Source organism: Gymnoscopelus braueri (assembly GCF_963280865.1).
Source record: "Gymnoscopelus braueri genome assembly, chromosome: 12".
Classification (NCBI taxonomy): Eukaryota; Metazoa; Chordata; class Actinopteri; order Myctophiformes; family Myctophidae; genus Gymnoscopelus; species Gymnoscopelus braueri.
In genome coordinates, this window is record NC_137614.1 from 17,121,322 (window position 1) to 17,141,317 (window position 19,996).

General features: G+C 40.1%; 1 protein-coding gene across 1 annotated transcript; it reads right to left on the reverse strand.

The window, feature by feature from the left end:
- Positions 1-17,631: 17,631 nt before the first annotated feature.
- sst6.1 (somatostatin family member 6.1) lies at positions 17,632-18,452 on the reverse strand (the record flags this gene model as incomplete). Its single annotated transcript, XM_080444742.1, has 2 exons — positions 17,632-17,859; positions 18,348-18,452. The coding sequence occupies 2 exons, from the start codon at positions 18,450-18,452 to the stop codon at positions 17,632-17,634; spliced, it is 333 nt and encodes a 110-aa protein (XP_080300868.1).
- Between the last annotated feature and the right edge of the window lie 1,544 nt (positions 18,453-19,996).

A 19,996-nucleotide genomic window follows, 5' to 3' on the forward strand; every position in this document is an offset into this window, starting at 1 on the left:
TTCCACACTCCGCGAGACATGCAGGAAGGAAAATAGAACCACACAAAACACACTGAGAAAATTAGGCTTACAATAGATGACTACGCACTCCCACATTGTTATACAACACAGATACAGTACAACTAATGGCAGACACTTACCGGTTCATCTTGGTTTCTGTATTCCACAGATTTACGTGCATGTGTGGTGAGTGTTTGACTGAGAACCTTTGATCTTAAGGTTAATGAACCTGTCTTTGCAGCCCAATATTTGAGTAAACAAACCGAAATTGACACGGCTTAATCATTCACTTTTCACTCGTTTATGGGTTTTAGGGTGAAGAGGGATGAGAGGGAAATAAGAGGGATGTTGCAGTATTAATTACATTTGAAACCAGCTCTTCTCCCAAATTCAAGGGGATTCAAGAAAAAAAGTCCACTAGCAAGGGAATTAAACTACTGTACCACATCTACACTCTGTTGGGAAACAATGGCAAAAGGATCCCTGGGATTTGAAAACACTGAATGTAATTTTAACATAAAGTTTTGTTGGATTTTCTCAGTCTTTATATATAACTGATATAATTGACATTCATTTAAGAAACATGTCCCGATTTGTACAGAGGAATTACTTGCAAATGACTCCCAAAACACCTATCACTAATATCACACATCAGAACCCTGCGAAAGTTTGTCCTGTTTGTTTAGACAGTGATATTAATCAAAGAAGACTCATGCAGCTAATTATATCTGACCTCGCTTTCATAATTACTGGGCAGTGTTGGCATTTTAATAAAACCTTGAGGAAAAACAAATGCACTGTCCCCCAACATTTATCACAACAGTTTTGTTTACACCTAATTACTGCATCCAGAGGGAAAGAATGATCAGTGCTGTTGATCAGAATGATCAAAACTGAATTTCCGGAAGTTAAACCAGACTCCATCACAGTTTTCATTTTATTGTATAAAATTAATTGCCAACACCTGCGGTGTGTTAATTACTTTAAAGGCGGGCTGTATTGTAAGGGCTCGCTTGTGTAATGACAGTGCTGCAGCTCATGTTGTATGCTTTGACAGGATGACGCAGTGTGTTAGCTGTTATTCAGAACTGATGGGGCCTTTCAACCAGAAACAAATGCCCGATAAGTAAGCTCATAATAACCCCACCACCTCCCTTTCCCTAACACTGCAGCAGTAAATGGCTAAAATTATGATAATTATCCACATATAAAGCGATGGTAATTTTCCTTTGCAAATGACCTATGATTGTGCTTTTCTCAAATAGTGCCACAACCTCTTCCACTTAGTGTCTAGCATGCTCACCTGGCAAACACATTTCTGTCTCACTGTCGCAAGTTGTGTATAATGTCTGTGTATATAACAGATGTAGCACAGAAATATACAAATGATTGGAAATTCATTAGGCCCTTAACGATCAACAAGAAAATACGACCAGATCCTTAGTTTCAGACTGTAATGGAGGTGCTGAGAACCTATCTGTTACATATATGTATTTTATACAAAACCATTTGTCTGGTGAGAACTAGGGCTGTGCTAAAAATATCAAATACATATTGGGTCAGTGATGGTGTTATCATATCGATACGATAGGCCTGTATTGTTTAAATGTCTGAATTTGTATTGCACTGAGCCCTATCCTACATACTGGTAAAGCCCTCTGTAATGTAGAGGGAGAAAGAAGTGAAAAGAGAGTGGAGAGGAAATGAAAAAATGACAGTGAAACTAAAGCTGTAACTTCATCAGTCAGTCAGTCAGTCCGTCAGTCAAAGACATGTTCATCTATTGGGCTGGCCCCACTTGTCCAGCCAAAAAGGTTTTATATAGAATAGAGAGCACAGTTCTCCACCAGGTCAGGTAGGTTATTGTGGGCCAGCAATGTTCGGAATTCGCCAATCAGGATGGACTATGAAAAATCGGACGGATCCGTCTGATCACTTGACTATAGAGATAATGTGTACCAATTTATTTTTTGTAATGATTTTTTTGGGGGCTTTTTATGCCTTTATTAGAGAGGGATAGGGAAAGTAGGCTGACAGGAAATGGGTAGAGAGATGGGGGGGTGACACGCAGCAAAGGTCGTCGGGAACGGGAGTCGAACCCGCGACGCGCTGTCATGCTGGCATTGCAGCCTAGGGTGCCTGGACCGCCACGCCGAAAACTTTTTGAATGTCAATCTTAGCCAATCAGGATGGAATATGAAAATCTAACGTCCTGATCACATGACTATAGAGATCATGTGTACCGATTTGCGTGAAATTTGGATAAAATGTCAAAAGAGTAATATAAAAACATTTGTTTTACATAAGTCGGACTCCTGGTGGTGCTATAAAAGGCAGATGTGATAAATGCAGGGCAAACATTTTCCTTGGCCTCTAGGGAGTGCGCATACAAAGTTTTACACAGATCAGTACAGTTATAGGTAAAAACACAAATCGGCCTGTTATACCGCCACCATGAGGCTGATTTGAAAATAAAAGGCAAGATTTCACGGAAATCGTACGCTGTCTTCATGATTTGAGGCATTTTGTTCAAAATGGAGCACTCCTGCAAACTTTGGAAGCCAATCTTAGCCAATTAGGATGGAATATAACAAATTTGAAAGACCAATTCAGTTTAATGACTATAGAGATACTGTGTACCGATTTGGGTGATGTTTGGACAAAATCTGTAGGAGTACTGTCAAAAAAAATCTTTAGCAAAAAGCAGGCCTCCTAGTGGCGCTATAACAGGCCCATGTGAATAATTTGGGGCAGAGGTTCTGCTCTGGCATCCAGGGAGTCTGCGTGCACAGTTTCGATGCGATCAAGCCAACGGTGCGGAGATTAGCTGTTAAGGCCTGGCGGAGACAATAAACTCACTTAAAAATGCAGACAAACATCAAATCATTGCATTTCACAAATATATCTATAGAAAAATAACAGATTTTCCACATAGTAATTAATGTATAATATATTTGAGGTAGAACTTTATATTGGTTAACAATCACTTGGGCCAGTAACCTGTGATTTCTTGATCTTGACAGTCATTCAGTGACATGAGACACCATCAGTTCCCTTACAGACTATTAATGATCTGCAATACACTTGATTTAAAAAGTAAGTGAGCGCTAAAGAAGGCAACGACAAATTAGAAGATGTCATCTTAAACCTATATTATGCCATAAACTGTTAAACTGCTTTCTCATGTGTTAAACTGGATAATACAGTACTAACCTAACTTTTTGTATTAATGTACATTTTTATTTATTTTAGTAGAGTTGTTTTGATTTCTCCCACTTAAATTGGTTTGGTGTGTGCAATTTATTGACAATTGACACACTAACAGACCAGTGAGTTATAGCTTCCTGCCTTGATTGTCGCCCACACTGACTTTGGCTTGCAGCGATTACATTGATTTCATTTTATACCGCCACATGATTGATCATAATTGTCCTGTCGATTTGTTAAGAGTGTAACTTCCTGCCGTTTTGATTGAGCTATCAATTAAGGCTTCAAGAAAGTAGTTTCAATTGGTTAGATGTGGTGGGTTAGATCTGTCTACCCATAAGGTCAATCAGACATCAATATGATTAATCATAAACAAGACCAAAAAAAGGTACTACAGCTATTTTAACTATTAACTGTAATCATTCAAGCTTTCCAAAGTAGTACATTTATGAATTTGACAAACCTGTACGAAAATTAAAGAAAGTCAATGGCATTATACAAATCGTTAACATCAAGACAAAGAAAACAAAAACAGTGTCCATGTAGAAATCTTTGCTGTCATAGTTAGGAAAAGAGCTATATTCAGTGAAGCAACATGTTGTCTGGTGAACGATGTGAGGGCCTGTCGCCCTCACATCGCAACTGGATACTAGATTTCGTCACAACTTTACTCTCAACGTTAACAAGACCAAGGAGACCAAGGAGCTGATCGACGGTGGACCACCACAGGAGGCAGAGGAAAGTGCACGCCCCTGTCTACATCGACAGTGTTGCAGTGGAGAGGGTCAACGTGTAACATGTTATCATGGTTATGTGCTATCATGGTAACGCATTACCATGGTCACGTTATCATTGTAACATGTTCTCAGGGTAACGTGTTCTCATGGTAACGTGTTCTCATGGTAACATGTTGTGTGCTCATGGTAACGTGTTATCATGGTTATCATGGTAACGTGTTCTTCATGGTTATCATGGTAACGTGTTCTCATGGTTATCATGGTAATCCAAGTCTGAGTACACATACTTTCCCAACTTATCAATCTATTGTATATATCATATTAAACGACTTTAAGCATACCGGTAATGTACACTTTGTAATATAGCCACATCACTTGCCAAGAATAACTGATTATTAACTATAAATTAGGCTTAAAGCAGCAGACTCAGACTAAAAGCATCATCATGGGTTGACACTAGGGTCTCAGAGGCAATTGCCCGTCGGGCAAGTACAGGTCAAGTTCTACTTCCCCAAAGGTGATGTGCCCACTTGCCCGAAAAGTACGACAAATTAATGTTAAATCCAATCGATAACTGCAGAGTGGTGGTGACAGTTACTTTGAAAGTCTGAATGAGCGCAACTGCTACTTGTGAAACGGTAGCATTATTTGTTCTTTCATGAATAACCAATAATATTTAATGAAGACGGTTGCTTCTCCATTCAAATACACTTGCCCGTCGGGCAACCTGAAAGCAAACTCCACTTACCCGAACGTTTTATTTACTTTCCTCGGGCAGTCGGGCAACCGTTAGTGTCAATCCCTGATCATCGTCCATTATAATGGTATGGTCTCTGAAGGAAGATAATACAGCATCTTGAACCAAGCACTATATCACCATTTGCCATACGAGGCCTAAACCCAATGGTTTATTTGTGCACAAACCATATATAATTAGGAAACCAGGTACACGAAACAGCCAACAGACAAACACTCACTTAAACTAAGCAGACACTTGAAACATGCATGGACAGGGCACAATACCCTACCCTGAGATAGATCATTCCACGTGCTGCTGTTTCCCGTGTTTACGGTATCATGCCCTAATGAAGTGCTTCCCTATAAGAAGTCAGCCAGTCATTAAATATAGAATAGGCCACATGTGTCATCAATTGTTTTTCATTGATGGAAAACAATGTCAATGTTCTCATTCAGGGAGTAGAGCAAATACAAGGAAAGAGATACAGGCAGAGATATTTAAATAAATACAAATGAAAAGGGTAGAGGCAGAGGAATGTTTTGGGAAAATTCATGGTTCTCTCAGAAGCACTGGAGCTTAGCCTAAATTATATGTACATTTTATTTTAATATATTTTAATCTTTTGGGCTTTTCTGCCTTTATTCATAGTACAGTGGAGATATGACAGGAAACAGGGAAATATTTGGGGAGTGGGGCTCGGGAATCGAACCTGCGACTCGCTGTCAGGCTGCAACCTATATTATGGTATGTGCCTTAACCACTAGTAGGCCATCGGCGCCCCTACCATAAATTTATACTTATACTATATACTATACATCGTATGACAGTGCCACTCACTCAAAATAACTGACTTTAAACAGAAACATTTGACATACTGTACTGTCGTACGACCAAATTAGCCATATGGACCTCTGCTGACCCTGTGGCAATGTTGAAGCCTCTGGCATGGCATCGCCTTGACATCTCTGTGAAAATGTCAGGCCAGAAACAAATCAGAAAGACTAATATCTTAACAGTTGTCAAGGGATACGGTTTGTCAGCGTAGTTACCCTCACTATGACACTCTCTGTCTTTTATTTCACTTCGCCTCCTCTCTGTGGTTCGCATTGGAAGCAATCACGACCGTCTCAACCACCCACATGCTGTAGTGTAAACTGTAATTAAAGACTTGAATAAGTGGGGAAGGATGTGTCACTTGATTTGAATGCCCATGAACAATGTGGCGTTAATCCACTGCAATTTGCTCATCCACCGCAGCCATGTACAAAAAATATATATACAGAGTAGAGGAAATAAAGCACAGTTTAAGGCATAAATAATAGTGAGTTAAATCTTACGACTCAGAACACTGAATGAGGTATTACATGGTGTTGAAATAGTAAAACGCTGCACATGGCATAGCGGTTATCAAGTCCCTCATGCTCACTCTCTTCAAGTAGGCTAATTACTGATTTCTAGTTGACAACTTTCAAATCTCTTAAATCTGAACAGCAATTCAAAAGGTAGCAGCATGCGACATCCACCTTTAATTCAGACCACACCAAAAAACGGAGTAAACAAGCTCCTGCCTGGTGACTTGCCTCTGGGTATAAAATGGTCTCTTCCTTGTTTTCACACCAAAAGAATTGCCTTGATTTGCACCCTGAGGCCAGATGTTCCTGGGGAAGGCAAAGAAATGGAATTGATTGAATGACGGAAATGAACTGAGGACATTAATGTTTCTTTGTTCCGCGGGAACCAGCCATGTTTATTTTAATGTTTCCATTAACGGTGCCAAGGATGGCAGCGTGTGTGGGTGGAAAGAGAGAAAGGTAAATGGAAAACAGCAAATACCAAGAAATGTCTCAAAGTGATTCATTGCTATGCTCTCACTTCAGGTGCCAACAATGAATAGCAAGAGTATATCCACTGAGATGTTTTCTATACATGTGAACAACTCTGCATGGGTTATACCAGCCATATCTACAGGATAGATAATGATACATGATAGATTTCTTTTTTAAAGCCCCAGGAATGATTTGATCATTACTATGTCAATATAGTTTTGTATAACTGCAACAGTGAAAATGGTGCAGGATTCTGTCAGATTGTAAATCTCCAGCTCCATCCCGGCACCCTGATTTAAGCCGTGGCCTGTTGCTAATGATCAAGAAATGGCTGCTGATGTATCGACGTTGAACCCTTTTACGTTGGAAGTTCATTCCTGACGTCACACATCCATTACGCTTTCAATTTGGCCACATGCGCCTCTTTTTCACAGATAACAAATACGTCCATTCCCTTGCTGTTGCAGCCAGGCCACGGCTTTAACAATTCAGTGGACTGCCATAAGGCAGTAAAGCAGTCAATGACATTGGGGCTAGAAAGCAATGATGAGAAATGGCACACAGGTGCTGCTCCCACCATAGCACCCTCTCCTTCATTATGGTGCTGCACTCACTGCTGCACTCATTCCTTCATTATCATTCAAACAGCACCCTGTGACAAAACAAGTGAATTATTGTATGAAGCCACGGGGGATTTTCTTATTATTTACAAAAAAAGGCACTTTATGCAACATCACTTTCATTAAAATAGTGAGTTGGTTAAAGGAAGCTTGTCGGAAAATGTATGCAGCTAATACATAATACAGAATTAGGGAAATTAGTAATCTGGATGGTCTGTACATTACGTACGTTAAAGTTTTCTTAATCTTATGTTGGAAGTTCTTGATTAGTGTACAAACAGTATTCTATATTTCCCATACCCCCCCCCCCCACCCGTGGCAATGACAAATCAGTACACGCCCATTAATGATATGAAATTGTATAATAGTGCTGACAGACCATGATTCAATAGTTGTAGTAGGGATATTAATTGTGTTTCATTTCTACCATAATTGATTGAACATTTTCAGGTCTGTTACCCTCGAGAGAAATGACAGTCACCCCAAACACTGCACATGGATTTCCAATATGAGTAATGGTTTAGTTCTCTTCCTCACTACCATTATTAAACAAAGGCCATTACTGTCAGCCATAATGCTACACTGACATTTAGTTTTCAGTGTTCATAGGGTTCACATCAGTTATTTTGCCTCCAGATAAGAGCCATGCCATTCGACACAAGGGTATTCCACATTGTTAAAGACTGCAATCAAGGTGTACTGCCAACCCACAAGGGCCCAATTGTCCTCAACACAGTCTTGAACTGTGACTAGTTTCTGTGAGATTCCCATCCAATGCCGTGGCAACAAATCTATTACAGTTCCAAAAGTGCTAATGCCGCAGGCTAATCACAGAAGAATTGCCCTTGTGATCAGAGCCTCATATCGGGCAAATAATACAGGAAGTCGCAGTGTATGAACAAGATGGTCATTACTGTCATGTGGCACTTTTCCCCCTCCGCCTCAAACCTTTTCCTCTACTCTATCAACACGAGAGGGCCTTAGGATGCTTTCAGGGACTGGGCCCAGTTCCAAGTACACTTTAAAGTTCTGTTTTATTCGTGTGAACACTGTGCACTGGACCCAGGCACGGCTCATCAAACAGCCCGGGCCACAAGGTGGTACGGTTCTTGTGTAATTGGTTACGGTTTGCATCAGGTGTGAAAACTATGCAATTGTACTCAGGTACGGAAAACAACACTGAGGGTGGTTCCACACTTGATGTTTTTCGGTGAGCTGAGAGCAATTCGTTTCCCCCGTCTCCTGACATAATTATACCACATTAGTAATACTGCTCCCATAGATGGTTGTGTGCTTTACAGTGAAGTTCTGTTTCCTCAGCAGAAAAACGTTTGCATCTCCTCCAACCTGCCGAATCTGTCATTTAAATAACAATGCACCAGGTGCAGGTGCACCTGGCTCTTAAACGGAATGAGAGACTAAACTCTGATTGGTCTAATTTATGTTATGCCCAAAACACACCATGACTAATTCAGAGATTAGTTACAACCCCTCTGCGCCTTGCACATTACTTTGCGCCCACATTAGCAAAATTGATGAAGAACATGGCCCCAACACATTTTGCACTGCATGCATTTTAGACCATGCACCACCTTCGTCTATATAGGGCCCCATGTTGTTACTCCTGGATCAATTTGGCTGTCACTTAAAATATCAAGGATCAGCATATAGAAAGGTTGTTCTCTAATCCGTCTTTCTCAGAACTGTTTAGGCTCAGTTCAAGATACCTTTTCACCGTAACAAATAAAATGTACCACAGTGATCGTGAATCGGACTCCATGGTTGAAAAAAATAATTGCTGTTGTGTTTACTTTAGGACGATAATAACCATTGATCAATATGTGGCATCCATAAGGAACAGGGTCACTATAGGGACTGGCAAACCCCCATGCTGTTGATAACTCATTTTCTGAGCTATGGCTTTAATGTTGAGACAGGAGAGACCCTTATAATGATCTGCTTTTAGACCACTCACTGGGCAGTGTTTGACCTCAGTCCACAAAGCATCAGGCATCATTAGCCCCTACTGTGGTAACCAAACTCTGCTAACAATCCTCTGGCGCTCCTAAAAAGAAGATTAATCATGAGACACGTTGTACTGCTGTGTGTGCACATCCTTCCTTAAGTACAGAATTTCAGTTTGCTTTGTTTTTACTTCAAAATGTTTCAATAAGCACAACCATAGGGCATTTGCGTAGTGCTCTCGAGAATCACAAATGTCACAAATATACAAATTGAGCGCGACTGGCAGTAGATGAATAATTCCGCTGCGGGCATTAATTGCACCCAGAGTCCCCAAGTTAATAAAGAGCCCCAGTACACATACATCTACTAACTTAAAATAACTTCCATCTGCCTTTCTCAAAACAATTCATCTATAGAGCTTTTGAATGATATGAAACATCTGTAATTGTGCACATGGTGTAGGTTATTTTGCAGTTGTCAATACGTGTATTTACACTGTACATAGCGTGGTTAAATGGTATGTTTTTTTCTACTGTGATGTCCCTTCAAGCAGTTAGTAAATTGGATGTCTTCGGTGTGTTAAAAAATGCATCAACCTAATTGAGTAAAACATTTATGAAAACTGCACAGAGAAGAGAACAGCACTTATTTTTCAAGTAATTGAAATTTACATACAACCTATCTCTTCACAAGGTCAAAATTCCAGGAAGCAAAGGCAGAATTAGGTGTTAATTCTGTTCATTTTTCTTAACTGATCAAAGCCGTGTTGGAGTGCCGCTTGACATTTGCCATTTCTAAATTTCAGCCTGTGAAGAATGAAAACGAGATGAAATACCAGTGAAAACTAGAGACCAACACAATAATCACACAGCCTTCACCTACAGAGTTGTTAATACTTGTCAAAGACGATATACTTTAGTGCTCTTTTTTTTTTCTTTTTCTTTTTCAAATAGTCTGATATCTGAAGCACAGCAAGCAACCTTGTGCTTCAGATAATTAACCACTTTCTACCAGGTGTCCTATATTTCGGGCATATATAGGTGCATATATAGGTAAAAAACAACAAGTTTAAAACATAAAAAGAAAATGACATAGCTTTTCTAATAACGCGATGCAACACGTGAGCTTGTAGATTGGCTATTTCCGCTTCCGGGTTTAAGTGCTTAAGTTAGTAAAATGTGGCAATAAATTACATTTGCAAAATCTTAGGAAATAACTGCCAAAGCATTCAACAGATATAATGGTAAATGGTGCATGTATATAGCGCTTAAAGCGCTTTACATAGATAGTGCATTACATTTACCCATTCACACACACATTCATACACCGATGGCGGAGGAAACCATGCAAGGCACCAACCTGCTCATCGGGAGCAATTAGGGGCTCAGCGTCTTACTCAAGGACACTTCAACACTAACTCTGGGGGAGCCCGGGATCGAATTGGGAACCTCGCGGTCCCCATCCAGCCGCTCTACCGGCCACTCTACTTACTTTAGATGTGTTTGCCAGTTAGACCCTATAAACTTTGTTGTACGCCAAATAGCGAAAAATTAAATAGCTGATCCACAAGCTCACAATGTATCGCACACATATCGAATGTTGGCCAATTTTTTACTAAATGTTCGCCTATTATGACATAGAACTCCAACCTCCAAGAACTGACTAAATAGAAAGGTGAATTGTCTATTGTTGTTTTTATAGACTATGACAATAATCAACAATGAATTGAAATGTACATCAACAGCGTAAAGTATATTTAACATTCCAAATGTAATTTCTGAGTCACCTCCATACCAGAATCGTGGCTAATGGCCAGAAACGTTTTTAAAAAATCCTTGATACAAACAAAAAAACTTTTCCTATTTACCCACAAGCATCTTCACAGTAACATAATCTTTGCTACGGTGAAACAGTCACCAAACTGTCTTATCTTAGGAGATATCAAAAGGTGTTCAGCCCATTATTGGGTAGACCTGAGGTGATGAAAATGATCTACCTATAAAACCTAAGAATAGCTAGGTTGTTCTCAGGTTTCTTGTGGAGGGACAAGAGACAGACATTTACCAGCATTACTTGGCTATTTATGCAAAAGTCAATAGATGGCTGCAAGTGCTCATGGGCCTTGATGTATCGTGGCAGGACCATGTACTGAACATACTGTAGACCTTTATGACAACATAATGAGATTAACAGACAAGATCAAGGGGCACCATATGAAGCTTGTTGGCCGCAGAGTCTCACATCTTGAGCTTAATGTGCCGCCTGCCCCGACTACACTTGTGAGCCCAGGCAGGGCACTGCCTCAAGGGGGAGAAGAAGACTGACATACGTAGACCAACTCCAAAGGTACACCGCCCTCACAATCACAGAAGAACTGCACTTCTGCATGTGGATAGGGACTGCTTTTCTGTCTTGTGATGTCATCAATTTCCAGGCAGTCTCGCATAGGCAGGCGTTCAGAGATCTCTGCCTACTGATACGTCTGGTGATATCTAAATTCAGTGAATGGGCTAAAACTGGGTGAAAGAAAATCATACATTTAAGAGCTTCACAGAACCAATGCAAAAGCTTTTGGGAAGTCATTCATTGAATTTAAATTGCGTTTTGATCGTTTTTTTCGTTCTTTGATCGTCTGGCTATGCCAGACTACTGACATGAAGAAAGAATGCAAAAATCCTTTGTGTTGGGCGTTCAGAAATCAGAAGTAGGTTTGGAAGTTGGGAATGTTTTTTATTTTTATTTTTATCCCACAATTTTGTAACCCATTTTTTCACCAGTGCCAATTGCCTATGTAATCCTGGGCGCTACTCCCCCTCTCCCAGAACTGAGCTCATGCCTCCTTCAATGCATGAGGAGCTAGCAAGCCGCTTCTTATCACCTGACAGGGGAGTTTCCCCGATTGGACGTAGCGCGTGGAAGGAACACGTTATTCCAACCAGTTCCTTTCCCCTCCATTAGGCGCCCCGGCTGACCAGGGGGCGGCAGTATAGAGACCACTTGGAATGGGATCTGAAAAATCTAACTCATAAATCTTGATCACATGATCCCAGAGAAAATGTGCACCGGTTTGAGTGAGTTTTGGCACTCACACAGTAGTTTGTGATTTGGGGTGGAGGTTCTTTCTTGGCCTACTGTGAGTGTGCGTGCAAAGTTTCACAGCAATCGGGAGCTACGTTCATGATTTGTGGCATTTTGTGCAAAATGAGACACTAATTTGGAAGGCAATCATAGCCAATTGGAATGGAATATGACAAATCTGCGAGATACGTCTTGATCACATGACTACAGAGATAATTACCGAATTGCGTGAGGTTTGGACAAAATCTGTCGGAGTAGTAGCAAAAAATGGGGTTTGCAAAAATCAGCCTCATGGTGGAGCTATAACAATTTGTAAAGGATCTTTCTTGGCCTACTGGGAGTGCGTGTTAAACATTTCTCACTGATTGGTCCAGTGGTGCTTGTGGCATTTCATGCAAAATGGGCCACTCCCGCAAACTTTGAAAGCCAATCGTAGTCAATCGGAATGGAATCTTGATCACATGACTACAGAGATATAGAGTACCAATTTGGGTGAGGTTTAGCCAAAATCGGCAAAAAGTGTTTGTAAAAAAAATGTTTTTAAAACATGCCGGAAAACTTGTCCTGTGGAAATGGTGGAAATGATCCAAGGGATCCAAGGGAGGGAATGTGAGTGTAATGTTTCGAAATCGGACGCTGCGTTCATGCCACTCCTGCAAACTTTGGAAGCCAATCTTAGCCAATCAGGATGGAATATGAAAAATCTGACAGATCCGTCTTGATCACATGACTATATAGATAATGTGTATCGATGTGTGTGATGTTTGGATACAATCTGTAGGAGTAATGTAAAAAAAAGCAGAAATCTGCCTCATGGTGGCACTAGTTCTGGCAGAGGTTCTGCTTTGGCCTCCAGGGAGTGTGAGTGCACAGTTTCACGCCGATCGGTCCAACGGTGCCAGAGATTTGCTGCGCACAGACAGACACACACACACACGCACACATATGGATGGACAGACGGACCGCAGGGGCGAAAACAGTCTCTGGCCACGGCCTTCTGTAGACAAAAACATTATTCTATGTATATACAGATGCATGACACAGGGACAGTTGATAGTGACATTCCCATGCAGTACACATAGTTTACAACTATTTGCAACATGTATGTGGCCACAATAGGCTCACTTTGAAGTTGTAAGGATATACAAAACCTCTTACTTTGTTATGTATTTATTCTTAACACTGGCACGTATTGCGTCATATTTAAATTTGAATTACACAGTTAGACCGGTACACTGCTCCCTCCCCTCTTCCAGATCAAAAGGAAAGGCAATAAAAACAAGCTTTGGTTGCAGGCATCAGCTTTGATGTGGCTCCTCTGCTTGCTCTTTGAGCTCAAGGAGCATAACATAAGGAGTGGGCACCACATCCACTGACATCCGCTTTTTTTTTTGTATTCGTATAATTTCAGTAGCAGTGACACTGATTAGTATTGATCACTGCTGTTCCGATTGGAGCAGACGTAATTCTGATCACTAGGTTCCTTATTCCTTAATCAGCTTGATTTTCTGCTTGGTTTCTGTCTGATAAGGCAAAAAAAATAAGGTAAATAAGAACTATAATCAAATCAGTGCACAGCGACATCTCTCTCCTCAGTACCAGTGCCACTAGGTGAGAGAAAGCATATTTCCAAGCTATTGTAGGAGGCATAATTACATGGCTCAGAAATACGACGTTGAAATTCTGAACTATATCTCATCTTAGATGGTTTTTAGGTGATTTTCATTGTCTTGCCCATGTTCAACGCAACAATGGGACGATGGATGTAACAAGTAGCCTACCGTTTGTTGTTATCCCCTCCAACCGCCTGGTGTGTGTGCACCATGAAATCATCATGACCTTTTATGTGCTGCAATCAGACTCAAGTCCCACAAACTTACTTGTACTTATGTCGTAGCACATATGAGAAACAAACACACTTATGGGCAATCATCTGCTATTCATCCTGTACTTGTAAGAACCCAATGATGATGTCCCCATCCCCTCTATGATGAGCTGGGGAAGATGACGAGCATGTTCAGCCACAGACTCATCCCTCGTCGGCACACTACGAATCACTCCTTTGTACCAGTAGCCAATGGGCTCCGCAAACCAAGCTTGACCCTATATGACAACTTTAAGACCTGCACTGTTTGCTACTGACTCCTGCAAGGACTCTGGCACACTGGGCTACTAACTACTAGACTATACATATACATTCTTATATTATCTATTGAGAGCGTGCGTGCGCATACATGCACACACACACACACACACGCACACACACACACACGCACGCACGCACGCACGCACGCACACACACACACACACACACACACACACACACACACACACACACACACACACACACACACACACACACACACACACACACACACACACACACACACACACACACACACACACACACACACACACACACACACGATAAATAGATAGATAGATAGATAGATAGATAGATAGATAGATAGATAGATAGATAGATAGATAGATACAGTAGATAGATAGATAGATAGATAGATAGATCCCCGTATGTGGCAACACAAAGGGACTTGATCAGCCCTTTGTAGTAGCCATCAGGTTCCACAATCAAGATTGCATTCGTTCGGTTCTGTTCTTGGATTAATAACCTGCTTGACTCTGGAATGTACACTACAGAACCATAACAGATGCCTGTTAAAGATAACTGCTATAAATTAAACGTTTCATTCTTGATAGATTGTATATTTGCCCATTATATTCAACATTGATAGACATTAGAATGTATATCCATAAACATAATACACATTGCTGTAGGCTGGCTGTCACTGTACATATATCAGCTTCATATACACAATAGTCTGTACTTAAAGTATATAACCATTCATAAGTTACAGATGTATGTTCATATTTAGAGTGTACATTATACTTTTGGCCAGTCTACTGAAGCCATCTACCTCCAAACCAGGTCTGAGTCTGTCTCTGGTAACAGAGCTGAATAGCCTGATTGGAAAAGCCTCTACCAAGGCTGACCTAAAGGGTGTGGAAGAACACCAAACTCACAGAGCACACTGAAGTGCAGGTATACAGGGCCTGTGTGGTGAGCACACTCCTGTATGCCTGTGAGACATGGACACTCAAGGCTCATCAGGAAAGGAGACTACACGCCTTAAGTATGTTTTCAGCAGCAATTTATTTCAGTTAGGGTTAGGGTAAGTAAATAAATAAGTTCAAGGTGAATTTTGTTTTTAATCAGGTTTTAAAAGCTTATGGTCTGTGCTTAGGTTTACACAGGGTTTAGTGTGGGCTGATGTAAAAAAAAAAGTATTATTAGTCAGCACCACATTATTCCTGTTATGTCAATTCCTGTGCGGCTGGTTAACTTCAAATGTCTGCAAATGGGAGATGTCTGCAAAAGCATTTCTAATGCACTGCTCCAACAACAAACATAGTGTAGAAGAAAAGTATATTTCATGTATGTCATCTATCAACATTTAAAGGCTCTTATGAAACACTATATTCTGCTACTGAAATAACCTCTCATGTCACTGTCTGACACAGCAAATTATGATCAGCCACACATTAACATGATGAATCAATGACAGGACTATAATTATAACAACATGTAATTCACCACATGAAATCCATAAGCTGACTACAGCACTGCGTGCTCAAGGTTCACAGTCAATATTTGATTGCATCTAGGCTCTACCTCTCTATGTGGTTATGAAACTGTCGTAACAGCCCTTACATGCCAGAAGGACTTCTACATGTGACAATTGATAGGCATAGCACCATGCCTCCACTAGCTAATGCAGAGGCCAGTGTGCAGTGATAATCAAAGAACAGGTCGTGGGGTCATTTGAGTAGTATTTAAGTGCGGATTTTGCATCAGCATTATGTGTTACTATGTCTGATAGATGTGTATGTGTATGTGTATGTGTATGTGTATGTGTATGTGTATGTGTATGTGTATGTGTATGTGTATGTGTATGTGTATGTGTATGTGTATGTGTGTGTGTGTGTGTGTGTGTGTGTATATATATATATATATATATATATATATATATATATATATATATATATATATATATATATATATATATATATATATATATACTGTATATATATATTTATTTATTTATGGTGTGTGTGTGTGTGTGTGTTTGCCATCTCATATGTTAACATCTATTAGTGCTAAGTGCGAAGAAGTTATAGCATTAAGTGAATACGTGGGAAGTATCGGATTTACTTTTACTTATATACTTATATATATATATATATATATATATATATATATATATATATATATATATATTTATGGTGTGTGTGTGTGTGTGTTTGCCATCTCATATGTTAACATCTATTAGTGCTAAGTGCAAAGAAGTTATAGCATTAAGTGAATACGTGGGAAGTATCGGATTTACTTACTTCTCTGTCTACACTGTCATGTTTTATGGCCTTTGATAATTCACTAAAGTATCTGTCTCAACCTGTGACCATGAATTAATAAGGATGGCCGTTTGGGAGCTGGTAAAACTGTTGGAGGACGGAGCCTGAATCTATTTTACAAATTGAGATAGTCGTGGCAAATTTATCCTTACATGCCATCTAAAATGGAACTTATTGTTAATAGCATAAAACTCCAAACTGTATTTATTAATGTATGATTCGTATTTGTTTTTAAAGACCCAAATGATCACTAATGTTTTTTGCCGTGTTTATATTCAAAGGGACATCTTCTTTCCAACATCACGAGTACTTATATCAGTTTTAGTTCAGCAAGTTCAAGCAAGCAGCAACAGCAGATTGCTCTCAACCCATTAAGCCTTATCATATAGTACTGTATAGTACTGACTAGTACTAATTAGTACAATGTTATCAACTGCAGACAGCAGTTTGCCGTGCAATGGTATAAATTGCCGTGCAATGGTATAAATTAAGCTTAACAACAAAAGGCAAAATAAAACAATCCCACTTTGAAAAGGAGGAAGATATTTGAGATTTTCGTAAATTAAGGCAGCCAGAATTTGTCCGGATAATATATTTGTACTGGACAAATAGGCTAAGTCACAAAATGCTGCAAGTTATATTAATTAAATTGAATTACACACTCCATTTCTTGTAGTTTATTTCGGTTTTATTTTCTATCACAATTGTTTTTACAGAGATGGCATTATGCAACAAAAAGCCAAGAACACTAATCACAATCTCGAATAAAACCATGCTTTATTGACCCTGAAGTAAATAATTACATAAATACATACATTGTATACACAAAATAGATAAATAAATCATCAATATTCAAACAGACAGACTGCGTCAATGAAGTCCATCGAAAACTGCATGTCCGGCAAGTGTGGATGATATACAGAATATTTACAGCTGAAGTCTACTACAGTTCATGAGGAGCTGGGCGGTGTCTGGTTCAGAATAAGGTGTGCAGTGGAAGATATATGGACGGTCAGCTTTTGGAACTGCTAACAGGAGGTGAAGGTTTTCCAGAAGAAGTTTTTACAGGGGGCTTTGCGGTCACGCTGGGGGAACGATAGGCGGTTGTAGACAGCCCTCTCCTCCAGCCGCGACTCCAGGGGCTCCTCTAGATCCACAGGAGATGCCTCCTCCGGCAGCACATTGTTGTCCTGCGCTCCGTCCAACAAGCCAGACACCAGCTTCAGAATCAGCTCCTTGCGCTCTTTGCTCAGTTCCTGAGAAGGATATGGAAGGAGCTAATTATGCCGGAATGACAATACACACGTACATCCTATACATTGGGTAAAATGACCTCAAATGTGATCATGTTTTACCCGTATTGAAATCAATTATCTGAAGTACGACAGGTGCAATACTATGCCAATTCCATCAAATAGCTTTTATTACATTCAGGGAATTTACTTTTAAAAGGGCCATCCTCAATTCACAATTATTTTAAGTCTTAAAATGTAAAATATTTTTTTATGTAATTCAGCAATTGAAGACACAAGATTTCTTTCCTGATTGAATTAGACACCTTGATTTTAGGTTGAAACATCTTAATTATAAAATTCTGAATATTCAAGCATAAAACATCCAAATCCATAACTAACCCTAAATGATGATTTAAAAATAAATAATAATATTGTAACAAAAAAACATTAGAAAAAAGATGAAATATTAACTAAGACTAAAGAAGACAAAATCTTGTTTTTGTACTCACCCTGTTTGCATGAACGGGGGTCCTCTCCTCCGCAGGAAGCACAGAGGCTGCTCTTGCACTGAACAGAACCCCTGTGAGCGCTGCTAAGACCACCAGGAACTGCATACTGTGACAGGAGTGTAGGGGGTGGACCAGAGCTATGGTGGTAATCAGTGGAGCAAGACACTCACAGACAGACGCACCGCGAGTGGAGTGGAGTGGAGGGTGAAAGAGACGGAGAGAGCCTCAGCCGTCAAGACTTCTCAGAGTTCTGGAGCCAGGAGGGCAGTGGTGAAGAAAGTGCAGCGTAGCGGGCGGTGGCGAGCTGGGTCAGACCAGAACTGCTTTTCACTGTCACAAGATTTGTGGAAATGACCGCTGTGTCTTCTGCTATACCCCCAAAGTCACCCACTCTTTTATAGCCCTCCGCTCTTGACTGCTGCTACTGACGTAGAGGATGGTGGGTGTATGTCAGAGGGTGGTGGGATGTGTGTATGTATGTGTGTGTGTGTGTGGGGGGGTCTGTAAGATGATGGGGTCAGGGCATAACAAATGGATTCTTTAACCGTTTGGCAAACAGTGGAGGCGTTCCATCTGTCTGGTATACTGAGAGGGAACATTTGCAGCAGACCAAATAGTACTGATATCAATATCTAACTAATACATTGACAGTAATATGATGGAATATGTTTGGGCAGAGTACAAAACACTGAATGAACAACTTCCAGTCGGTGGTGGGCAATGGCAGAGGTCATCAAATTTGCAGGGACATGGCAGAACTTCAAGAAAACCAATCTCAAGTTCCGTAACACTAAAATTCAAAAGGTCACATTTCCCTGCAGTAGCCATCAACGGTAAAAGGCTGGTCCTGGGCTGAACGTCTATTACCTTCACATCCTGGTGTTCTGCTCCACTGTTGTCTCTAGATCTGATTCCTGTCACTTTGCTTCCTTATTCCTCCGACACCTGCAGATTACAATCGAACGGTCTGACACCTCGCATGACTTTTTTATGTGAAGCATATCACAGACATACATGAGTAATCATGGTACATTTGCATACTAAGTCTTTAAAGGACAACTTTGTTTTTTTTACAACCAAGGTTTATATTTTAGCTTGTAATTAAAGTAAATAAAAGATGAGTGTTATTTATTTTTTCATTTACTGCTTTCTATAGTTTTAGCAATTTTAGCGATATGTTTTACAGTGGGCGGGGGCATTCTATCCGGTGTCTAAATATGCCTTTTTTACACAATAAAAAAGGTCCAGTGGTCTTTGATGGCCAGATGTGAGTTATTGGGGGCTAAAAGAGCTACTGTAAATAATAATAAAGAAAACACAGGGTTATTGTGTAAAAAATGACATATTTAGCCACCGGACAGAATGCCCCCGCCCACTGTAAAAAATATCGCAAAAATTGCTAAAACTATAGAAAGCAGTCAATTTAAAAATGTTAACACTCATCTTTTATTTACTTTAATTACAAGCTGAAACATAAACCTTGGTTGTAAAAAAAACAAAGTTGTCCTTTAAGCCATTTGTTGACCTCTGCATGTGTTTTATTAAGGCCCTACTTATAAATATGCAACGTGGCTGCTGGAACTCTTTTATTCCAAAAGTATTGGTATTTATTCAAACCAAGTGATCCCTGGCAGGATTAAGGAATCTAC